Source organism: Pipistrellus kuhlii, unplaced genomic scaffold (genome assembly GCF_014108245.1).
Source record: "Pipistrellus kuhlii isolate mPipKuh1 unplaced genomic scaffold, mPipKuh1.p scaffold_m20_p_3, whole genome shotgun sequence".
NCBI classification, from domain to species: Eukaryota; Metazoa; Chordata; class Mammalia; order Chiroptera; family Vespertilionidae; genus Pipistrellus; species Pipistrellus kuhlii.
In genome coordinates, this window is record NW_023425529.1 from 81,811,203 (window position 1) to 81,834,234 (window position 23,032).

Here is a 23,032-nt window from a genome sequence, read left to right on the forward strand (position 1 = left end):
TAATAATGAATCTTTATTGTTCAGATTATTACAGGTGTTCCACTTTTTTTCCCCCCCATAGCTCCCCTCCACCTGATTCCCAACCCCACCCCAAGCCCTTACCGCCGCCACTGTCTTCATCCATAGGTATAAGATTTTTGTCCAATCTCTTCCCGCACCCCTCAGACCTCCTTCCTGTGAATTGTTAGTCCAATCCCTTTCTATGTCCCTGATTCTATTATATTCACCAGTCCATTTTGTTCTTCAGATTTTTTTTATTCACTTGATTTTCAGATTCACTTGTTGGTATGAATGTATTTGGTATCTTTTTGTTGTTCATAATTTTTACCTTTACCTTTTCCTTCTTCTTCCTCTTCTTAAAGAATACCCTTCAACATTTCATGTAATCCTGGTTTGGTTTTGATGAACTCCTTTAACGTTTTCTTGTCTGTGAAGCTCTTTATCTGCTCTTCAATTCCGAATGATAGCTTTGCTGGGTAGAGTAATCTTGGTTGTAGGTTCTTGTTGTTCATAATTTTGAATATTTCTTGCCACTCCCTTCAGGCCTGCACAGTTTCTGTTGAGAAATCAGCTCACAGTTGAATGGGTACTCCCTTGTAGGTAACTAGCTGCTTTTCTCTTGCTGCTTTCAAGATTCTCTCTTTGTCTTTTGCCCTTGGCATTTTAATTATGATGTGTCTTGGTGTGGTCCTCTTTGGATTCCTCTTGTTTGGGGTTCTGTGCACTTCCTGGACTTATAAGTCTATTTCTTTCACCAGGTAGGGAAAGATTTCTGTCATTATTTCTTCCAATAGGCCTTCAATATCCTGCTCGCTTTCTTCTTCTGGCACCCCAAAAATCCGGATGTCGGTACGCTTTAAGCCGTCCCGGAGGCTCCTTACACTATCCTCACACTTTTGGATTCTTCTTTCTTTTTGCCTCTCTGGTTGGGTGATTTTTGCTTCCTTATATTCCAGATCTTTTGTTTGATTCTTGGGGTATGTTGATCTACAGTTGAGTTTCTGCATATTCTTTATTTCAGACTGTGTATGCTGAATTTCTAGCTGGTACTTTTCCATTTTTTTGGTATTCTCATTTTAAGGTGCTTGAAGGTCTCACAAAGCTTCTTGGAGGACTCATCAAGATTCTCAAAGGTTTTTAGAAGATTCTTGAGTAACCTTATAAATGTGATTCTGAACTCTGTGTCGTCCAGTAGTTTACTTTCCTCCATCTCTCCCATTCGTGACATGCTTCTGTGTCTCCTCATTTTGGCTGCCTCCCTGTGTTAATGGAGTGGATTTGTGTGGTCGGTGACCTATAGGGGCCAGTAGTTCAGCTTCCCTAATCACCTGAGGTGGTCACTTTTGGTATATCCCTTTGTGGGCTGAGTGCAAAGTCTTGGTGTAATTAAGCCTTGACTGCTGTTGGTACACTGGGAGGAATTGACCTCTATGAGCACCTGCTGTGTCTATAAAGGAAGAATTGCTGCACTGGAGACACGCCTTGTTTCAGTGGGGCTTTGGTGCTCTCTGAGTCCGTCTCCCAAATGTGTCACTTATGGGTGTGAGGGGTTGAAACTGAGCACTAGGAACACTGGCTTCTGGGTCTCCAATGGGGCATAGTTCAGCTACTGTCTAAGGCCACCCTACAGGAGCTAAAGCGCAAACCACAGTCCTCTCCTCCTTTGAGCTGTCTGCGCCAGGTTGCAAGTTTGCTAGGTTAAACTGCAACAGAGAAGGCCATTCATATGCAAAAGCCACTGCTTGGAGCTTGGTTGTGTTTGTAGGTTGTGCAGGGCAGAGTCACTAGGCTGGGGCATGGCCAACAACGATGGCTGCCCTTCTGCCACCTCTCTGATGGCTTCAATGTGTCCCTGTGTCTCCCCGTCTCTCTGTGTCTCGCACCACAACAAACAATCTCAGCTCTGCAAGCAAGCCAGCCTCACTTTCTGACCTGATGGCAGAGTCTAGCTTCTCCCCAGGAACTGGATTTCAGTGAGATTAGGAGCATGTCTCACTTCAGGTTCAAGAAAGCAACACCCTCTGCCAGCCGGGATCCGCCGCCAGCCTGTATCGCGTCCGCGCCCCCCTACCTCAGTTTTTCAGCGCTTGTGCCCTGGATTCTCCTCTTTCTCTTTCAGTCAAGTTGTAGGGCTTCCTTTCAGCCAGCTTTCCCTTGGGTTTTGGGTGACAGACATTTTGTTTTATAGTTGTATTTTTTTTTAAATATATTTTATTGATATTTTACAGAGAGGAGGAAGGGAGAGGGATAGAGAGCTAGAAACGTCAATGAGAGAGAAACATCGACCAGCTGCCTCTTGCACACCCCCCACCAGGGATGTGCCCGCAACCAATGTACATGCCCTTGACCGGAATCGAACCTGGGACCTTTCAGTCCACAGACCGACGCTCTACCACTGAGCCAAACCAGTTTCGGCTATAGTTGTATTTTTGAAATTGTTGTGCACGCCAGCCGTTTAGGTGTGTTTACCTAAGCCGCCATCTTCATTCCTCCACAAGTGAAATCTTAAGTACAGGTTTCCACACTACTGGCCATGGATGGGACCCCACCCCTGATTTATATGGAAAAAAATGACTTACCAAATCATACCAAATATGCTCAATTACATCCAGTTTGACATTAAGCTAACACCTTTATGAGTTTTCTCAGGCTTTCCTGATACCTTAGGACACATGTTGCTAACAAAACAAATCCAAATACAGCACAAATGCTCACAGACAATTCAAAGCTTTGGCAGCTGGATGCTGAGTATAGTTCCTGGCAAAGGGGTTTGGTGGGACTTTTATACACTGAGTGGCCAGATTATTATAATCTCTGAACGCATAATAATCTGGCCACTCAGGATACACACACACACACACACACACACACACACACACTAGAGGCCCAGTGCATGAATTTGTGCATGGGTAGAGCCCAGCCAGCTTGGCCAGGGGGAAGAAACATGGGCGGTTGGCTGGCCTGCCTGCTGGTCGAATCCTGGTCTAAGGGACAATTTGCATAATAGCCTTTTATTATATAGGATATACACTGAATGGCCAGATTATCATGCGTTCAGAGATCATAATAATCTGGCCACTCAATGTATAGATACTAGAGGTCTGGTGCATGAAATTCATGCACTGGGGGAGGGGAGATCCCTCATCCCAGCCTGCACCCTCTTGCAATCCGGGAGCCCCCGGGGGATATCCGACTGACAGCCTAGGCCCACTCCCCGGCAGCCGGACATTCTTAGAGTTGCCACTGCTATTGCACTCACCAGCCATGAGCCCAGCTTCTGGCAATCCCCTGTGGGAGCACACTGACCACCAGGGGGCAGCTCCAGCATTGAGTGTCTGCCCCCTGGTGGCCAGTGCACATCACAGCGACCGATTATTCTGCCGTTCATTCAATCTGCATATTAGTCTTTTATTATATAGGACTAGAGGCCCAGTGCATAAAAATTAATGCACTGGAGGGATCCCTCAGTCCAGCCTGTCCCCTCTCACAGCCTGGGAGCCCTCAGGGGATGTCCTACTGATGGTTTAGGCCTACTCCCCACCACAGTCTGGACTCCTTCTGTGGGAGGCAACTGGCCAATCAGGAAAGACGCTGCCCCCATCACAGCACCCATCCTTAGGTGGAGGGAGAAGGGGGCGGGATGAGATCAGCCCTCTGGCGGGCAGTGGGATGCCCTTGCTGGCCCGGGATCTGGATCCATCCCACTGACATTCATGCCGGTTGTTGGGAGCCACTTTTATATAATTTCTTCTTTGCAAAGCTTCTAAAGAAAGGAAGCAGCCATGGTGCCTAGGAAGCCGGCAACACTGTCAGGTCGGGCAGTGCCGGTCCATCAGTACCTGGCCTGTTCTCTGGAGATTAGACCTGCAGGACTACTGAGGGAGTGAGTGGCTGCCGCCGGGCCACTGGGATGGGTCGGTCCATGAAGTGGCGCTCCCACTGTGGGAGTGCACTGAATACCAGGGGGCAGCTTTTGGGTTGAATGTCTACCCCCTGGTGATCAGTGCGTGTCATAGCAACTCGTCGTTCATTCAATCACTTAGTCTTTTCTGTATGTACAATATATATACTAGAGGCCTGGTGCACGAATTCATGCATCAGTGGGGTTCCTAGGCCTGGCCTGTATGATTGGGCTGAAACCGTCTCTCCAACATCCCCTGAGGGGTCCCAGATTTAAGAGGTGCAGGCCAGGCCAAGGGACCCCACCAGTGCACAATTGGGGCCTGGGAGGGACGCGGGAGGTTGGACAGTTGGGAGAGACTGCGGGATGTCCAGTCCATCTCACTCAGTCTAGATCACCTGGACCCCAGCAGCAAGCTAACCTACCAGTCAGAGCTCTGCCCCCTGGTGGTCAAAGTATGTCACAGCAACTGGTCGACCAATTGACTGTCTGCCCCCTAGTGGTCAGTGCACATCATAGCAAGAGGTTGAGTGGCCTTAATATGTCATTAGCATATTACACTTTGATTGGTTGATTTGATTACACTTAGCATATTAGGCTTTTATTATATAGGTGAATATTGATTTCAGAGAGGAAGGGAGAGGGAGAGAGAGACAGAAACATCATTGATGAGACAGAATCATTAATTGGCTGCCTCCTGCATGCCCCCAACTAGGGACCAATCCCACAACCTGGGCATGTGCCCTTGACCAGAATTGAACCTGGGACCTTTCAGTCCACAGGCCAATGTTCTATTCACTGAACCAAACTGACTAGGGCTGGTGGAGCCACTCTTGCTGCTTGGAGTGCACACTGCCTCTAGAACTGGCTTGTTGCAAAACAAACACTAAATTGCCTTTGTTGGTAGAGTGAAGATTCTCTATGAATTTCTTTCAGTTAGTATGAACACATACTAACATAGGTTTTTCATAGAAGCAAAGTGGCATGATGCAAGTTTTGAAGAGCAAGGGATACATGAATTTGTCTTTCCCTTCTGAATCATTTCACTGAGCATAATGTGTGACGAGAAAATGGTGAGTTCAGCTTGTACACTAAATTGGAGAAATGAGCTGGAGATGTCTATGGGACACAAAGTTGAAAGGATAGTAAACAACTATACAAGACTTCTTTGCAAGAGAGAAATCTTGAAAAGTAATTGCTTAGGACCTAAGGAACTCAGAAGAAGGCACCAGTGGGAAGGGATGAACATTAGGTTCAATCATTAACTGTATTTACCACCTATCCAAAAGCAGATGGGTACTGGATGTGTTTGGGAAGCATCTGCCGTGGAGCTGATTATTATCCTTGTAATAGAAATGTGTAAATTGTCTTTTTTGCCCAAGTGAATACAAGACAATAAAGTGATCACAATCCAGGACCAAGAACAGCAAGGAAAGCATGAACTGATTATCAGCCCCAAAGATGAGCTATAAAAATGAAAAAGAATGTTCCAGGCATTTATCAGGCATTTATTTAAACTGTTAATCTAATGAAAACTATTTCACTGTTGTACAGAACCATGAGATAAGTTAATAGGTAAATATGGGGGGGGAAATCACCCATAATTTCTGCAGAGAAGAAATTTCTGCAGAAAACTCTAAACATTTATATATATTTTTTAATCTTATTGGTTTTTTTACAGAGAGGGAGTAAGATGGATAGAGAGAAAGAAACATCGATGAGAGAGAAACATCAGCTGCCTCCTGCACACACACACACACCCTACTGGGGATGTGCCCACAAGCCAGGTACATGCCCTAGACTGGAATCGAACCTGGGACCCTTCAGTCCGCAGACCAACGCTTTATCCACTGAGCCAAACTGGTTAGGGCTAAACATATATCTTAGAAAAACAGACCTACTACTCAAGTGTGTCAAATGATAAAGTCCACAAGAACTCTATTCTCTTGAACTACTCTCCAATTATTGACCAGCCAAAGTTTAAGCTGAAGATACCTACACAAGGCTTTATCACACATGTAATTCTCTACAAATGTGCCCTACATACCTATCTTGGTTTATGGGCACCAAAAAATATTTCTCTAGCCCCCCTGTACTATTCTTCACTTATTCAGCTAACAAATATTTGGTAAAAGTCTGCTAAAAGATTGCCTCTACTCCTATACACACACTTTTAAGAATCACCAGATAAACCGAAAATAACACAAGTATCTGCTATGAGTAAAATGGATAAAATTTGATCTAATCATTCAATGGAATGTTACACAGTACATCAATGAAAACGAGCACAATCCACAAATTGATGGTATACATAATGTTAAATAAATAAGCAACATACAAAATATTACACTTTTAAAGCTTCCTTTTACATCCCACAACCATATCAAAATTACAACTAAAATACAGAACAATCATTATTCAAAATCCTCTGAATGCTGGCTCAATGGGAAGTCCTACAACTAAAGACATAAAGAAGAAAGCACTTTGAGACTGGGCAGGGGGTGGGGAGTGGGTGGGTGCACGCCAGAGGCCTGGTACCAGCTGGTCTGACAGCTATGTGTGCCATTTTTTCATTTGGAATGGATATCATCTCTGCAGAGACTGCCCATGAGGAGCAAGGGTCCCAAACCCCACACCAGGCCCCCAGCCCAGGATTCCAGAGCTGGGTAGAGAAGCCCCTGCAACTACGGGCTATAAAAGCCAGCAGGGATTGTGGGGCTGAGTGACATGGAGGCTACTGGAGAGCCAGGTGTTCCATTTACAGTTGCTGGTGCAAGAACTTATTCAGACTCACAACAATGGGTGGCTTCGGGAGACCCAGACACATACTGGGAGGAACTATTGTCTGGCATCAGGGTAAGAACTCAGGGGCAGCTTTGCTCGCAGGGGCCATTGTTCCTGTGCTGGGACCTCCCCTGTAGCAGGGCTGACTGGCAGCCATATCTGAGTCTCCATCAGTGTCCATGACACTGTTTGCTACAACCCGGAGATTCCCTGAGACCCCATTCCAGGGATCCAATTTGCATCCCCTCCCAAGCTATTTACAGCAGCTTTTCTAATTTGGATGCCAGTTATTTCCTCTTCTTGTCTGATCACTTTGGCTAGCACTTCCAGTATTATGTCGACCACCTGAGATACCTAGAAACAAACTTAACTAAGGAGATAAAAGAACTGTACTTTTAAAACTTCAGGACATTTAAAAAAGAAATAGAAAACATAAACAAATGGAAGAATATACGGTGTTCATGAATTGGTAGAATCAATACCATTAAATGGTCAATACTACCCAAAACAATCTATAGATTCAGTGCAATCCCATTAAAATACCAATGACATATTTCACAGACCTAGGACAAACTCTCCAAAAATTCATATGGAATAAAAAAAGACCTGAATGCCATAGCAATCCTAAAAAAGAACAAAGTTGGAGGGATCACAATAGCAGACATCAAGCTATATTTCAAAGCCACTGTGCTCAAAACTGGCTGCTACTGGCACAAGAACAGACATATAGATCAATAGAACAGAACAGGGAATCCAGAAATAGACTCAAGCCATTATGCTCAGTTAATATTTGATAAAAGAGACAAGAGCATACAATGGAGTCAAGATACACTGAGTGGTCAGATTATTATGACCACTTGACGTACACTGCATCGTATGGGATATGGAAGCAGAAGGCCTGTTCGAACACCTTTGCTGTCTGCAATTACCAAGATAAAACATCTCCAATTAGCATAGAAACACAAGGATTGGACAGTAGAGCATTGGAAAAAAAGTTATGACTCGATGAATCACATTTTCAATTGCATCATGCAGATGGCAGAGTGAGAATTTCCTGGAAACAGCATGAGAGCATGCACCCCACATGCATGAGTACAACCTTTCAAACTGGTGGGGGCAGTGTTATGGTTTGGGCCTTGTTTTCCTGCATGATTTGGGCCCTTTAATTTGTGTGGAACAACATCTAAATATCACAACATATCTAAGTACTGTTGCTGATCAAGTTCATCCTATCATGTTGATGGCATATCCCAATGGAAATGGCTTCTTTCAATAAGACAATGTGCCATATCTTGTTGCTTATATTGTGCAAGGAGTGGTTTCAAGAACATGAGGGAGCCGAAACCAGTTTGGCTCAGTGGATAGAGCATCGTTCTGCTGACTGAAGGGTCCCAGGTTCGATTCTGGTCAAGGGCATGTACCTTGGTTGCAGGCACATCCCCGGTAAGGGGTGTTCTGGAGTGAGCTGGTCGATGTTTCTCTCTCAATGACGTTTCTAGTTCTCTATCCCTCTCCATTTCTCTCTGTGGAAAATCAATAAAATATATTTTAAAAAAAAGAACATGAGAGAGACTTTACCTTGCTTAGGTGGCCCTCACAATCACCAGATCTCAATCCAATTGAGCATATGTGGGATGAAGTTAAAAGAGCCATCAGGCAGGAGAATCCAAGATGGTGGCATAGGTAAACACCTAACTGCAGCCTCACACAACAATTTCAATAAAAAACAACTAAAATACAAAATGGACATTACCCAGAACTACAGGAAAGTCGACTGATGAAATTCTACAACGAGAAGGGAAGAGAAAACCAGAAGGAAAATCAGAGGAGCTGTAAAAGCCTAAGGTACGGAGACATATTGCATGCGCGGAGAGAAGGGGGGCCTGAGTGCCTGGCTGGCATTCCCTAGCGGGAAGGAGATAAAAGCTCCGGACTGTGCTGAACCCCAGATCCGACAGCACTGAACCCCAGTTCTATGGCAGACCCTGGGGATTCATGATCATACAGAGGGAGCCTGGGCTGTAAGGCGGAATCTCAGGGGAGCGGCAAAAGGCAGTCCCGGAGGCGTGCACATTACGTGCAGAGGATGGACTGTTGACTCTGCTGCTAGATTGCCCTAGAGGGAAGGAGACAAAAGCTCCGGACTGTGCTGAGTCCCAGTTCCGACAGCACTGAACCCCAGTTCTAGGCCAGACCCTGGAGACCCAGGCTCATACAGAGGGCTGTAAGACGGAAACCCAGGGGAGTGCGAAAGAAAGTCCCGGAGGCGCGCACACTGCGTGCAGAGGACGGACTGTTGACTGTGCCACTGGACTGCCCTAGTGGGAAGAAGACAAAAGCTCCAGACTGCTCTGAACCCCACTTCCAACCCCCCTTCCAACTGAACTGAACCTCAGTTCCGGGCTCATTAGGGGAGAGTCTAGACTGTTTGGTAGCAGGCAAAACTCGAGGGACCTTTCTCTCAGAGGTGCTTGCAGTGAGTACCGAAGGACTCTGGGGAACACTGAGACTCAGGAGCCTCGTACGGCGGGGCTGACGGAAGCCAAGGCTATAGGCTCCACCCTGAAACTCCACCCCATCCAAGCTGAACACAGAGACTTTTAAGGCTACCAACTCAGGGAAGCTGCGAAAATGCCGAGACAAGGAAACAGATCACAAACGAAAGAAATGGAGGACAAAAAGTGACTGGATATAGAGTTCAAACCCACACTTGTAAGGTTTTTCAAGAATTTCCTAGAAAAGGCCAATAAAATAAACGAGATCTATGAGGATATGAAAAAAAAATCAACTAGAAATAATAAGGGATCAACAAGAAATAATAAGGGATCAACAAGAAATAAAGAATACATTGTCTGAAATAAAAAAATATTATACAGAGTCCTAAAAACAGAATGGAAGATCACAAATATCAAGTCAAAGATTTGGAACATAAAAAACCAGAAGATACTCCTCCGCAGAAGCAAGAAGACAAGAGAATTCAGAAAGTTGAAGATAATGTAAGAAACCTCTGGGACAACTTCAAGCGAACCAACATCAGAATTATGGGGGTCCCAGAAGATGAGAGAGAGCAAGATATAGAAAACATACTGAAAGAAATAGTGACAGAAAACTTCCCCCACCTGGTAAAAGAATTAGACTTACAAGTCCAGGAAGTGCACAGAACTCCAAACAAAAGGAATCCAAAGAGGACCACACCAAGACAAATCATAATTAAATTTCCAAGAGCAAAAGACAAAGAGAGAAGATTAAAAGCAGCAAAAGAAAAGCAGGTAGTTACCTATAAAGGAGCACCCATACAATTATCAGCTGATTTCTCAACAGAAACCATACAGGCCAGACGGGAATGGCAAGAAATATTCAAGGTGATGAATAACAAGAACCTACAGCCAAAAATAATCTACCCAGCGAAGCTATCACTCAGAATCGAAGACCAGATAAAGAGCTTCACTAATAAAAAAAAAAGCTAAACCAGAATTATATGAATTGCTGAAGGGGGTTCTTTCAGAAGAGAAAGAAAATAAAGATAAAAATTATGAACAACAAATACATAACTATCAACAAGTGAATCTAAAAACCAAGGAAATTAAAAAATCTGATGAACAATATTAACTGGTGAATATAATGGAATCAGGGTATGGAAGGGGAGTGATGATTCTTGGGGAAAGGGGGGTGTGGGAAGAGACTGAACATAAACTGTGCACCTATGGATGAGGACAATGGGGGGGGGGGGAAGGGCAGAGGGTGGGGTGGAAATCTGGTGGAGGGGAGAAATGTGGGGAGGAATGAGGAACATTTGTAATAATCTGAATAATAAAGATTTCTTTTTAAAAAATAAATAAAATAAAATAATAAAAGAGCCATCAGGCAGCTGGTTCCACAACTATCAAACCTCACAGAACTGGACAGTGCTATTCATCAGGCATGGTGTCAGATTCCTCGCATCACCTTTCAACATCTCGTGGAGTCAATGCCAAGAAGAATCACCACAGTATTGAAAGCAAAAGGTGGCCCAACGAAGTACTGATGCGGTGGTCATAATAATCTGGCCACTCAGTGTCGTCTCTTCAATGAATGGTGTTGGGAAAATTGGACATATACATGCAATAAAATGAAACTAGACCACCAACTTACACCATATATAAAAATAAACTCAAAATGGATAAAGGACTTAAACATAAGACAGGAAACCATAAATGTCTTATAAGAATCCATAGGAAGCAAAATAGCAGACATATATTGTAGCAGTATCTTTACTGATACAACTCCTAGGGCAATGGTCAGCAAACTGTGGCTTGAGAGCCACATGTGGCTCTTTGACCCCTTGAATGTGGCTCTTCCACAAAGTACCACGTCTTGGGCGAGTCTATTTTGAAGAAGTGGCATTAGAAGTAGTTTACATTTTAAAAATGTGGCTCTCAAAAGAAATTTCAATTGTTGTACTGTTGATATTTGGCTCTGCTGACTGAGTTTGACGACCACTGTTCTAGGGCAATGTAAACTAAGGAGAAAATAAGCAAATGGGACTACATCAAAATAAAAAGCTTCTGCACAGGCCCGGAGCAGCCGGGTCGGGTGCGGCCAGGCCCAGAGTAGCAGCTGCCAGGCTTGGAACGGGAAGGCACAGAGCAGCAGCTGCCAGGCTGGGAGCAGCCAGGCCCGGAGCAGCCGGGTCGGGTGCGGCCAGGCCTGGAGCAGCAGCTGCCAGGCTTGGAACGGGAAGGCACAGAGCAGCAGCTGCCAGGCTGGGAGCAGCCAGGCCCGGAGCAGCCGGGTCGGGTGCGGCCAGGCCTGGAGCAGCAGCTGCTAGGCTGGGAGCAGCCAGGCCCAGAGCGGCCGGGCCCGGAGCAGCCAGGCCCAGAGCAGCCGGGTTGGGTGCAGCCAGGCCCGGAGCAGCGGCTCCCAGGCTGGGAGCGGCCAGGCCCAGAGCTGCCGGGTCGGGTGCGGCCAGGCCTGGAGCAGCAGCTGCCAGGCTGGGAGCGGCCGGGCCCGGAGCGGCCGGGCCTGGAGCAGCCAGGTCCAGAGCAGCCGGGTTGGGCGTGGCCAGGCCTGGAGCAACCGCAGCCAAGCCCGGAGCAACCAGGTCGGGAGTGGCAGTGGCCAGACCCGGAGCAGCTGGTTGTGGAACGGACCAGAGAAACAGAGGCCAGGCCCGGAGCAGCCAGGCCCGGAACAGCTCACTCCTCGTTTACTCCCGCCCCAAGGCTGCCTCTCAGACATGGCTGGAAACTTTTGCGGGAACTTGAGGGTCTGCTGAATCAAGTGATGAAGGCTTAGATCTGGATATGTTGAGTTAGTATAGGGCTGGGGTGTTGATCTGTGAGTGCCTTGTACGGGGCCTGGATGAGGTTGGTTGACCTATTTGGAAATGTCTTTTGTGTGAAGTGTATCTTTGGGCATGTAGAGGTATTATTGATATGAGAAAATGCTAAGTAACTGATTTACTATCTGAAAAGGGATTTACTATCGGGTAAAGGGAGGGAGGAAGAGACTGAACATAACCTGTGCACCTATGGATGAGGACAACTGGGGATGGGGAGGGGACGAAGGGTGGGGTGGGAACCTGGTGGAGGGGGGAAGAAATGAGGAACCTTTGTAATAATATGAACAATAAAGATTGATTAAAAAAAAAAAAACATCATCAACAAGAAAGACTACTGCATGGAAGAACATATTTGCCAATGTTAACTCCGGTAAGGGTTTCATTTCAAAATTTACAGGGAACTCATACAACTAAACAAAAGAAAGATAAACAATTCAATCAAAAAATGGACAAAGGTCTTAAATAGACACTTTTTGAAAAATAGACACAGAAGACCAAAAGATATATGGAAGCATGCTCAAAGTCACTAACCATTTGGTAGATGCAAATCAAAACATCAATGATCTCACACCTCTCAGAATGGCTATCATCAACAAATCAATAAACAAGTGCTAGCGAGGATATGGAGAAAAAAGATCCTCTTGCACTGCTGGTAGGAATGCAGACTGGTGCAGCCACTGTGGAAAACAATATGGAATTTCCTCAAAAAACTAAAAATGGAACTCCCATTTGACCCAGGGATCCCACTTCTAGGAATATATCCCAAGAAACCAGAAACACCAATCGGAAAGGATATATGCAACCCTATGTTCAGAGCAGCACAATTTGCAATAGCTAAGGTTTGGAAACAGCCTAAGTGCCCATGAGCAGATGAGTGGATTAAAAGATGGTGGTACATCTACGCAATGGAATACTCTGCTGCTATAAAAAATAAATAAATAAATAAATAAATAAATAAATAAATAAATAAAAATAAAAAATAAAAAAAGGAACTTTTACCATTTGCAACAGCATGGATGAACCTGTAGAGCACATGTGTCAAACACAAGGCCCGCGGGCCAAATCCGTCCCACCAGGCCTTGCAATGTGGCCCGCACCGCGCTGTCATCACTGCACTCCGCTGCGTTTCCATCACAATGACAGTTTATGACTGTTCAGTAAACCATTCGGCCCGCGATTTAGGCTGGATTTTAGATTTTGGCCCCTTCTCTGATTGAGTTCGACACCCCTACTGTAGAGCATTATGCTAAGCGAATTGGGCCTAAGCTGGCAGTTGGATAGTCCGGGACTCCTCACTCCTTACCGCCAGCCTGCTCGCTGCTCCTTACTGCTGCCGTGGAGGTAGGAGAGGCTCCCACCACCACCACTGCACAGCCACTGCACTCGCCAGCTGTGAGCCCAGCTTCTGGCTGAGTGGTGGTCCCCCCTGTGGGAGCACACTAACCACCAGGGGGCTGCTCCTGAGTTGAGTGTCTGCCCCCGGTGGTCACTGTGCATCATAGCAACCAGTCGTTCTGGTCGTTCCACTGTAAGGGTCGCTTAGGCTTTTATTATATAGACTTGAGGCCCAGTGCACAAAATTCGTGCGTTGGGGGAGGGGGGTGCGCTCAGCCCAGCCTGCACCTCTCCAATGTAGGACCCCTTGGGGATGGGCCTAAACCAGCAGTTGGATATTCCTCTCACAACTGGGACCACTGGCTCCTAACTGCTCACCTGCCTGCCTGATTACCCCGATCTGCCCCCACTGCTGGCCTAGTAGCCCCAAACTGGCCCCCCCAACAGCCTGGTCGCCCCTTACTGCCCAACTTGCCTTCCTGGTTGCCCCCAACTGCCCCCCCACCCCTGCAGGCTGGTAACCCCGTGCAGCCTGTTCGGTCATCCGTTCAGTTGCAATGGTCGCTTAGGCTTTTATTATTATAGATGTCCAGAATAGGAAAACCTATAGAAACCTAAAGTAGATTTTTGGTTGCCTAGTAGTGGGGAAGGGGTAAAGGGTAAAATTACAAATAGAAAGCTTTTTTTTGGGAGGGGGTGGGGGGGAGATAGTAATATTCTAAGATTACATTTTGGCCCGGCCAGTGTGGCTCAGAGGTTGAGCATTAACCTATGAGTCAGGAGGTCAGAGTTCGATTCTGGACAGGGAATATGCTGGGGTTGAGGGCTCAATCCCCAGTGTGGGGCATGCAGGAGGCAGCCAATCAATGATTTCCCATCATTGATGTTCCTCTCTCTCTCTCTCCCTCTGCCTTTCTCTCTGAAATAAATTTTTTTAAAAAGATTAGATTTTAGTAATAGTTGAAAAACTTTGCAAATTTGCTAAGAAATATTGAACTGCATACTTTAAATGTTTTCATGTTGCAATACAGCTCCATTTAGTGAATAACTACTATGTGGCAGAAACTACATGAAATGCTTTACATCTTATTTCATCTAATTGTCACAATAAACCCACAATCCCATTTTACAGAGGTATCTGAAGCTATTTGCTGAAGGTCACATGGCTCATCAGTGAAAGATCTAGAATTTAATCACAAATCTCACTCACCACCTCAGCATGCTAAACTGCACCACTGACCCACATATATTCAAATAGTCAACAGGGAATATGGAATTTCATTATCATGGTATTTTACTATGTCTGCCAAGAATCTTTTCCATAAAAATGCCAGTTCATTGGATATTTTTATTATTATTATTATTTTTAATCCTTACTGGAGGACGTGCTTAGAGAGAGGAGGGAGGTAAAAGCTGGTTTGGCTCAGTGGATAGAGCATTAGATTGCGGACTGGAGGGTCCTGGGTTTGATTCTGGTCAGGGGCACATGCTCAGGTTACAGGTTCTATACCCAGTGGGGGTCGTACAGGAGGCAATCAATCAATGATGCTTTCTCATCATTGATGTTTCTGTCTCTCTCTCCCTCTCCCTTCCTCTCTGAAATCAATAAATATATTTTTTTTTTATTTTTTTTTTAAAGGGATAGGAAAATGAGAGGAAAAGGAAGAGGGAAAGAGAGAGAAACGTTGATGTGAGAGAAATATTGACCGGATGCCTTCCGCAACCCAGGTTATGTGCCCTGACCAGGAATCGAATCAGCAACCTTTTGGTGCACAGCAAGACGCTCAACAGAGCCACTCCAGCCAGATCATCTGGTATATTTAGGTAGCAGGATTTCCAAGCTAGTAAATGGATTTTGAAGAAGCCCTTGGGAGGAGTTGATTACAGTTGATTACAGTGAGAAAGTCATCAGGTTTCACTGTATCCGTGAGAGCAATAGCTATTAATAAAGTAACTGTCCCTAAGTTAATTGACAAGTAGATTCATCTTGTGCAATTCCTAAATGAGACACCGAGAACACACTGGTTGGAACAAAACATTTCTTCTGAGGAAAAGTACGCAAAAATCAAATTAGAACTGCCAGAGAAAGACTCCTTTGAAATCTATTCTTCCTCATCTGAGGAGAAACGTTAGTATTCTAGGCTCATCTGTCTTCTACTTGGATGACTCCACAATCTGAAACTGAAGTTGAGGAAGGAAAATTAATTTCCTAAGAAACCCATTTAGTAGAGACAATCAGAAAGAAGAAAAAATTGCTTGGGGAGAGAAAGGCAATGAGAAGAAAAAGTTAGCAACCTATCAGATTGATTAGATCATTCATTTTACCCCAAAGAATGCAGCAAGGGTAATTAGAGTGAACCCCTCTTCATTTTCATGTTCCAAATAGAAAACACACACACGACACAAAAAAAACACATTCTTTTAAGTGAACCAAGCAGGAAGGGTACTTAAAATGTTTCATTTGATCCAGAAGTTTAAAAAATCTATTCTGTATAGATTACACAGAATCTAAGTTCATTCCACCTATTCGCCTGATTCTCCATTAATTTTCTCTCCTCAGGCATGCATTTTCCTTCCATTTTCTTTCTTTCTTTTTTTTAAATTAACATTATCCAGATTTTTATTAACTTAAATTGACACTATTAACTTATTATGACAAGTCCTTAGTATATATGCCTTTTTTTTTTTTTGGTGAAAACCTACAGGTTCTTCTCAATACCAAAGGATCATAAAGACTTGCAATTATTGGTGTTTTGTCAACAATAAAATAATGTTCAATTAATTTTTATTTATTTGTAAATAAATAAAAGTAGGTGACATGGAGACAATGAAAAATATTTAAAAGAATATTCTGCTGAAGCCAGTTTGGCTCAGTGGTAGAGCGTCGGTCTGCGGACTGAAGGGTCCCAGGTTCGATTCCGGTCAAGGGAATGTACATTGGTTGCGGCCACATCCCCGGTAGGGGGTGTGCAAGAGGCAGCTTGCCGATGTTTCTCTCTCATCGACGTTTCTAGCTCTCTATCTCTCTCCCTTCCTCTCTGTTAAAAATCAATAAAATATATTTTTAAAAAAAAAGAGAATATTCTGAGGAGTGTTTGAAAGTTCTGTTTACAAATCCCTTCTCTTTCTTGCATAAAGATTAAATTCCATTCCTTTGCCTAACAACACCAAATACATATTTCCACTTCCTTTCCATTGGATGAAATTAATAGGCATTTGTACTTCACTACAATGTCTGATTTATTCACTGCTCTCCCTAAAACTAATTAGAATGCTGTCAGTATCAGTTGTTACCATTTACATGAACAAATGGCATCCAAAATATCTGGATTACATATTTTGATAATGTGTGAGAGAAAAAAGAAAAGAGGAGACTATAAGTCAAAAGCTGATTTTTACTTTTCACTACACCATTTACCTGTCATGTGACCTTAGGTATATCGCACCCTTTCTGGGCTTTAATTTCCCCATTTATAAAGTAAAAGTAATAACACCATCCCTTCTCTCTTCAGAGTTGTGAAGGTAAAAAGAGATTAAATACATGATAGCACTATAAATGCTGCAAAGCATACACAAATATAAGCCATTATTGTTGATAATTTTACCTGGACAGATCTCCCCTTTTTATAAACACAGATCATGATCATTACTCAGTCAAAACACTCCTCTCTGTTTTGCTTCTAGCTTGCATAACATATCAAATCACGATGACAAAATTAAACTAGGTTTCAGTGGGGAAACAAGTCAATTCTCTATCAAACTTGTTTCATTCTAAAACCTAAAATTAAAGGCAAACTGCATATTTATTGAAGTTTTTTCCTGAAAAACAGTAGAGTGATTTATTTTTCCAGAAGCCTGTTTGGAAAATAATTGTTTTCCTCTTATAGCCCTATTTTCTCTACATTAATTATCATAGAAAAAAATTAAAACCTACAGCAAGTATGCCCTGGCTGGTGTAGTTCAGTAGTTAGGGTGTCTGTCAGTACACCAAAGGTTCAATTTCCAGTCCAGGACACATGCCTCGGTTGCAGTTTCTATCCCCAGCCCCGGTCCAGGTACGCGTGGGGGCAACCAATCAATGTGTCTTTCTCAAATCAAAGTCAGTCTCTCTCTCTCTTTCTCTCTCTCTCTTCCTCATCCTTCTTCCACTTTCTAAAAAATCAATGGAAAAAATGTCCTTGTGTGAGGATTAACCATGACAACAAACTTGCAACAACTATATAATTCACATTTAAAAAAATAGATCTTGCCCAGGATTAAAGTAGCTATAGACTTTAGACTATTATATTCTACCTAAAACTCAAAAATCATCAAATTTTAAGTCTGGAAAGGATTATTTAACACACAGAACATTTTTGGAAGGCCCTCTAAGAAACTACCAATGAATGAAGTAGGTGACATGGAGACAATGAAAAAAGACATATATCATTTTGTACTTTTTGAAATTTGAGCCATGTGCAGCTCAAGTGAGTGTGTGTGTGTGTGTGTGTGTGTGTGTGTGTGTGTTTATTAATTCATTATAAATCACTGAGCAAATCTGAAGAAACCCTCATTTTCCAGAGGAGAAAACTGAAACCAAAGAAGGGGATAACTTATTCAAGATCACACCATTAGAGAAAAAGCTGGGCCTGGAACTCAGGAACTCAGTAGAAGCTTCCAGTGTTTCCTCCTTACCACAATGCCATGTGGTAAAACAGCAAGTGCTGCCCTGATGGGTTTGGCTCAGTGGATAGAGTGTCAGACTGTGGACTGAAAGGTCCCGGATCGACTCTGGTCAAGGGCATGTACCATGGTTTCCAGCACATCCCCAGAAGGAGTTGTGCAGGAGGCAGCGAATCAATGATTCTCTCTCATCATTGAAATCAATAAAAACATATTTAAAACAGTGTCATCTTATACAAAATAAAAATATTCCTATAACCCTTTTCAGAACTGTGGTCCTCCAGAGCAGCAGTCGCCAACCAGTGGTTCATGAGGTCCGAAAGGTTGGTGACCACTGCTCTAGAGGTCCCGGGACTTGTGCCATAGTGCTCATCATGAATGTTTTCCACAGAATTTCTAAGGCAAAGGGACAGAGAAGACAATCCCACTATCAAGACTCACAGCAAGTATTTTTTAATATATATTTTATTGATTTTTTTACTGAGAGGAAGGGAGAGGGGTGGAGAGTTAGAAACATCAATGACCGAAAAACATCAACCAGCTGCCTCCTGCACAACCCCCACTGGGGATGTGCCCACAACCAAGGTACATGCCCTTGACCAGAATTGAACCTGGACCCTTCAGTGAGCAGATCAATGCTCTACCAACTGAGCCAAACTGGTTAAGGCTCACACCAAGTATGACCTGAGTGGATAAAGAGAGAACATCAATCAGCATTGGACAAAGTGAATTTAATCTTAACCAGGACAGGAAAATGTTACAGCTTTCATTACTATGTATAAACAGTAAGGATGACTGATGAAGCAGAATAGAATTATAATAGAAGGACAAAAAGTTTATTCTGCCCTATCCTGTTTGGCTCACTAGATAGAGCATTGGCCTTCGGACTAAAGGGTCCCAGGTTCGATTCTGGTTGTGGGCACATTCCCAGTAGGGGGTGTGCAAGAGGCAGCTGATCGATGTTTCTAACTCTCTATCCCTCTCCCTTCCTCTCTATAAAAAAATCAATATATATATGTATTCCAGTGAATTTACTCAGAAAAATAAAGCAAAAGGAGCCGAAACCGGTTTGGCTCAGTGGTAGAGCGTTGGTCTGTGGACTGAAGGGTCCCGGGTTCGATTCCGGTCAAGGGCATGTAGCTTGGTTGCGGACACATCCCTGGTAGGGGGTGTGCAAGAGGCAGCTGGTCGATGTTTCTCTCTCATCGACGTTTCTGGCTCTCTATCTCCCTTCCTCTCTGTAAAATATCAATAAAATATATTAATAAATAAATAAATAAATAAATAAATAAAGCAAAAGGAGATGACAGAAAATTCAAGTTTGAAAGCCTTAATTCCACTGTGGAACTATAATACTCTCAAATAGGAGAACTAAGGAAATTATCAAGGTCCCTTCTAGTCCTAAAATCCTCAAAGAAAAAGAGGCAAGACAGCTTCAACTCCTCCTCAGAGCAATTCAAGCATACTTTTCCTCTTGGTAAGGAAAAAGAAAAAACCACAAAAACCTTTTCTTTCAATGGGCACAAATTCAAGGAAACAGCAGAGTTTCCATAAGAAGGAATAAGAGAAGCCAGAAATGAAAACTATTACAGAAATGTTTTGAGTTTGTCTGCGTAGGCAGAAGGATCGTGGAAGAAAGGAAATTTATTTCAGAGATTATTCTTTCCTTTCTAGGTCTGTATGTAGCTTTTACTATTGGAGAAATACATGAAATAGACATTAGGTCTTCACTATACCTTTCGATATTTGCCAAACCTACTACAGTCATGTATTAGTTAATCTAAGTATTTCTAAGCACTGGGTAAAGTCTGTTTGCCAAGTAGTTGCTCTGATGAAACATTTAAGAAAGAGAGAATATGAAAGGACATAACCTACAGCCACTACTACTGCTCATATTTCTAATGAGAAATCATGGCATAGGGATAAACCGCAGACAAAGATTTTCTTAGTCAACAGTGGGTCACAATGTCACCTACTCTGAGAAGTCTCTCTCACCACATCTACAATCCTTGATCAGGAACAAAAGGCCAGAGAGAGCTCAAATTCTAGCACCAGCCAACTGCTGTCATCTCTAGGGAATCTATATCAAGTGCCTAGCCTCATCAAAGGTTCTCAGTATTGTTTCAAATTCCATCTCCAATTTTCACTAAATAATTCAGGCATAGGAAAATATTTGAAGTTTATTTTTTAATAATTTTTCTACTTTGTTGAAAAGAAATTTGCCTCGTGGTAAAATAGTCACATTCAGAGAAGAAGAAGAAAATCACAAGAAACTTAAAAGTCAGATATTACTTCACAATAAAAAAGGTATTAATGTCAAAAGCTCTAGCCATGTTTTTCATGAAAAACTTTAAACACACAATCTGGAGCCAATAAAGCATGAGACATTCCACTCCCTCTCAACAACAAATGAGTTAAACAGTAATAGAGGCTGCACTAATATTACCTAGGGCAGGAGAAACATTTGGTGACTCACATATTCCCCTTTGATGTCAATGTCTAAATTAAAGAGCTGGTTTCCTTGGGAAGAAAAAGAGGGGAGAACATTAAAATTATCCTTTTAAACTTCAGATCCCAAAGAATTAGCCATTCTCAATTTCAAAGTCAATTCCATTTCCCCCCCAAAAATCATAAGTCATTTCAAACACCTAGTACCCGTGAAATGCATGGCCTTAAATTTACTTAACTAATTAAGATTGAGTGAGTGACTATAACAGAACAAAGACCATCTGAATTCAATGAAGATGCTCAATTTTAACGTTACCTCCTCCTAACATATCCATATTTTTACTTGTAATTGTAGATTTTCCCCTCTTTAATGCAATGAACAAATTTCACAGCAATTATCACATACAGAAAACTGATGAAAGAGGAAAATGGGTGCCTCCCCCGTAAACATGATATTTTTGTTTGCTTTTTGCTTTTTTTAAAAATATATTTTACTGATTGTACACAGAAAGGAATTGAGAGGGACAGAGAGTTAGAAACGTCGATGAGAGAGAAACATCAACCAGCTGCCTCCTGCACACCCCCCACTGGGGATGTGCCTGCAACCAAGGTACATGCCCTTGACCGGAATCGAACCTGGGACCTTTCAGTCTGCAGGCCGACACTCTATCCACTGAGCCAAACCGGTCCCGGCTTGTTTTTGTTTTTAATCCTTACCTGAGAATAGTTTTCTCTCTGATTTTTAGAGATAGTTAAATGGGAGGGGGGAAAGGGGGAGAGGGGAGAGAAACATCTACCTTTTCCCCCGAAAATAAGATAGTGTTTTATATTAATTTTTGCTCCCAAAGATGCGCTAGGTCTTATTTTCAGGGGATGTCTTATTTTTCCATGAAGAAGAATACGGTACACATTTATTGTTAAATGAAAATAAAGGAAATTTATTACCTGTATACGGTACAGTAGTATGGTAGTTGTCAACACAAACCAGACAAACTGAATCCTACAGTATCAAGAATTTACTCATTTATTCAATGACAATCATGTCAACATCTTCTGGAACACCATCATAACAATCCAATTCCTGAATTTCCTGATGAATTTCTTGTGACTCCATTTCTTTCAGATTCAGTGGACCAGATCTGTCATGTTTAGCCTAGGGGGGCCTTATTTTCAGGGGGATGCCTTATATTTCACTCAGAAGGAAACCTGTAAGTAGGTCTTATTTTCGGAGGATGTCTTATTTTCGGGGAAACACGGTATTGCGAGAAAGACACAGGTACGCGCCCCCACCAGAGCCAGGATGGAACTGCAGCCCAGGGACTACCCTTAACTACCGGTAGGAATCGAACCTGAGACCCTTCTGTTCTCATCACACCTGACAACGTTTTTAAATGGTTTAGAATTGTTTACATATCGACTCCTCTAAGCATCAGACTAAATCCTTGCACACTAAATGTTTATTTGCCGTGGTATAGAATAAAAAAAGAGGGGGATACAGTTGGCGTGTGTGATTTGAATCTTCAGACAATGCCAAAGTTTTAAGCCAATGATTTCACGCCGCTCCCCATTAACTTTTCATTAACCTGGCAAACAACTGGCAGGCCGAGATTTCGGATCGTTTTATTTCTTGGCAGAGGGAGAAAAAAAGGGACATGGCCGAGCTAGAGGAGCACAAACATGGGGGAGGAGGATATGTGGCAAATAAGACAGTTAGTCTTGAGTAAGAGATAATTACTACCAAGCAAATAGCAGCAAAAGGACACTTTTGCCTTTTCAGTCCATTAAAGCAATGGTCTTTGGAGCAAACTATTAAATATCACCCGCATCCTTCCGCTTCCAGGACGCAGGGAAAGACTTCCACCGATCTGCTATGACAGTCCGACGCGGTGCGGGCGGCACAGGACTAACGCGATTAGGGAAAGCGAGGCCCACAGAGGGCAAGGCGAGCTCGAAACGAAAACTCCAGGAGTTTCCCGAGCAGCCCCTGGAGTCCCTGACCCCGGAGCAGGATGCTGAGCCGCCGCCCCGGGAAAGGGGGGGCCTCTGTGGCAGAGGAGCGAGGGGGCTCCAGAGCAGCCCCACCCGCCCCCCTACCTGAGCCCATCGCCCTCTCCTTCGGAGAGCCCCAGAGGACCGCAATGTCTGGCTTCTGTCCGCTCCCCCGCTCAAGACCAGACCGGCCATCCCCCTCTCCGGCCATCCCCCTCTGACCTGTCCCCGCCGGGTCCCGGGCGGCAGCGCGACGCCTCCATCCCCGCCGCTCGGAAAGTAGCCGCCACCAACCAGATTCGCGACTCGGACTCCGCTGCTGGGGTGGCCAGCCTGGCGCGCGTCCGGGCCCCGCCCCCTGGCAACCGCACCCCGCACTGTTGCCACCGCCGATTGGTCCGCGGACCAGCCGCCCCTCTCTCATTGGCTCCTTCCGCCGTCCGGCGTGGCGGGGTGGGGCTCCAAGGGGCGTAGGCACTCCGATTCGGAGGCGCCTGCGCTCCAGCGGGAATGACGCGCCGGGGCAGGGCGCCTGGACCGCGGAGCCGCCGGCACTGAGAATGTTCTCCCCACTGGGAAGCTAGTCGGTCAGA

At 44.1% G+C, this 23,032-nt stretch overlaps 1 protein-coding gene and 1 long non-coding RNA gene across 4 annotated transcripts in view; both read right to left on the reverse strand.

The window, feature by feature from the left end:
- TULP3 (TUB like protein 3) overlaps positions 1 to 22,806 on the reverse strand; it is a 58,207-nt gene extending 35,401 nt beyond the window's left edge. For 2 of the 3 annotated variants that reach the window (XM_036454513.2, XM_036454514.2), the window contains exon 1: positions 22,662 to 22,806. In XM_036454513.2, coding sequence (XP_036310406.1) covers positions 22,662 to 22,702 — 41 coding nt within the window. In that variant the 5' untranslated portion in view covers positions 22,703 to 22,806. Of the gene's footprint in view, positions 1 to 20,448; positions 20,523 to 22,661 lie in introns of all 3 variants that reach the window. The other variant, XM_045588361.1, reaches the window with a different exon arrangement.
- Positions 15,363 to 17,470, reverse strand: LOC118728230. The gene is made up of 2 exons (XR_004990834.2): positions 16,913 to 17,470; positions 15,363 to 15,515 (listed from the first exon to the last, which is right to left on the reverse strand). It is a non-coding gene; the product is annotated as an uncharacterized LOC118728230 (long non-coding RNA).
- Positions 22,807 to 23,032: the final 226 nt, after the last annotated feature.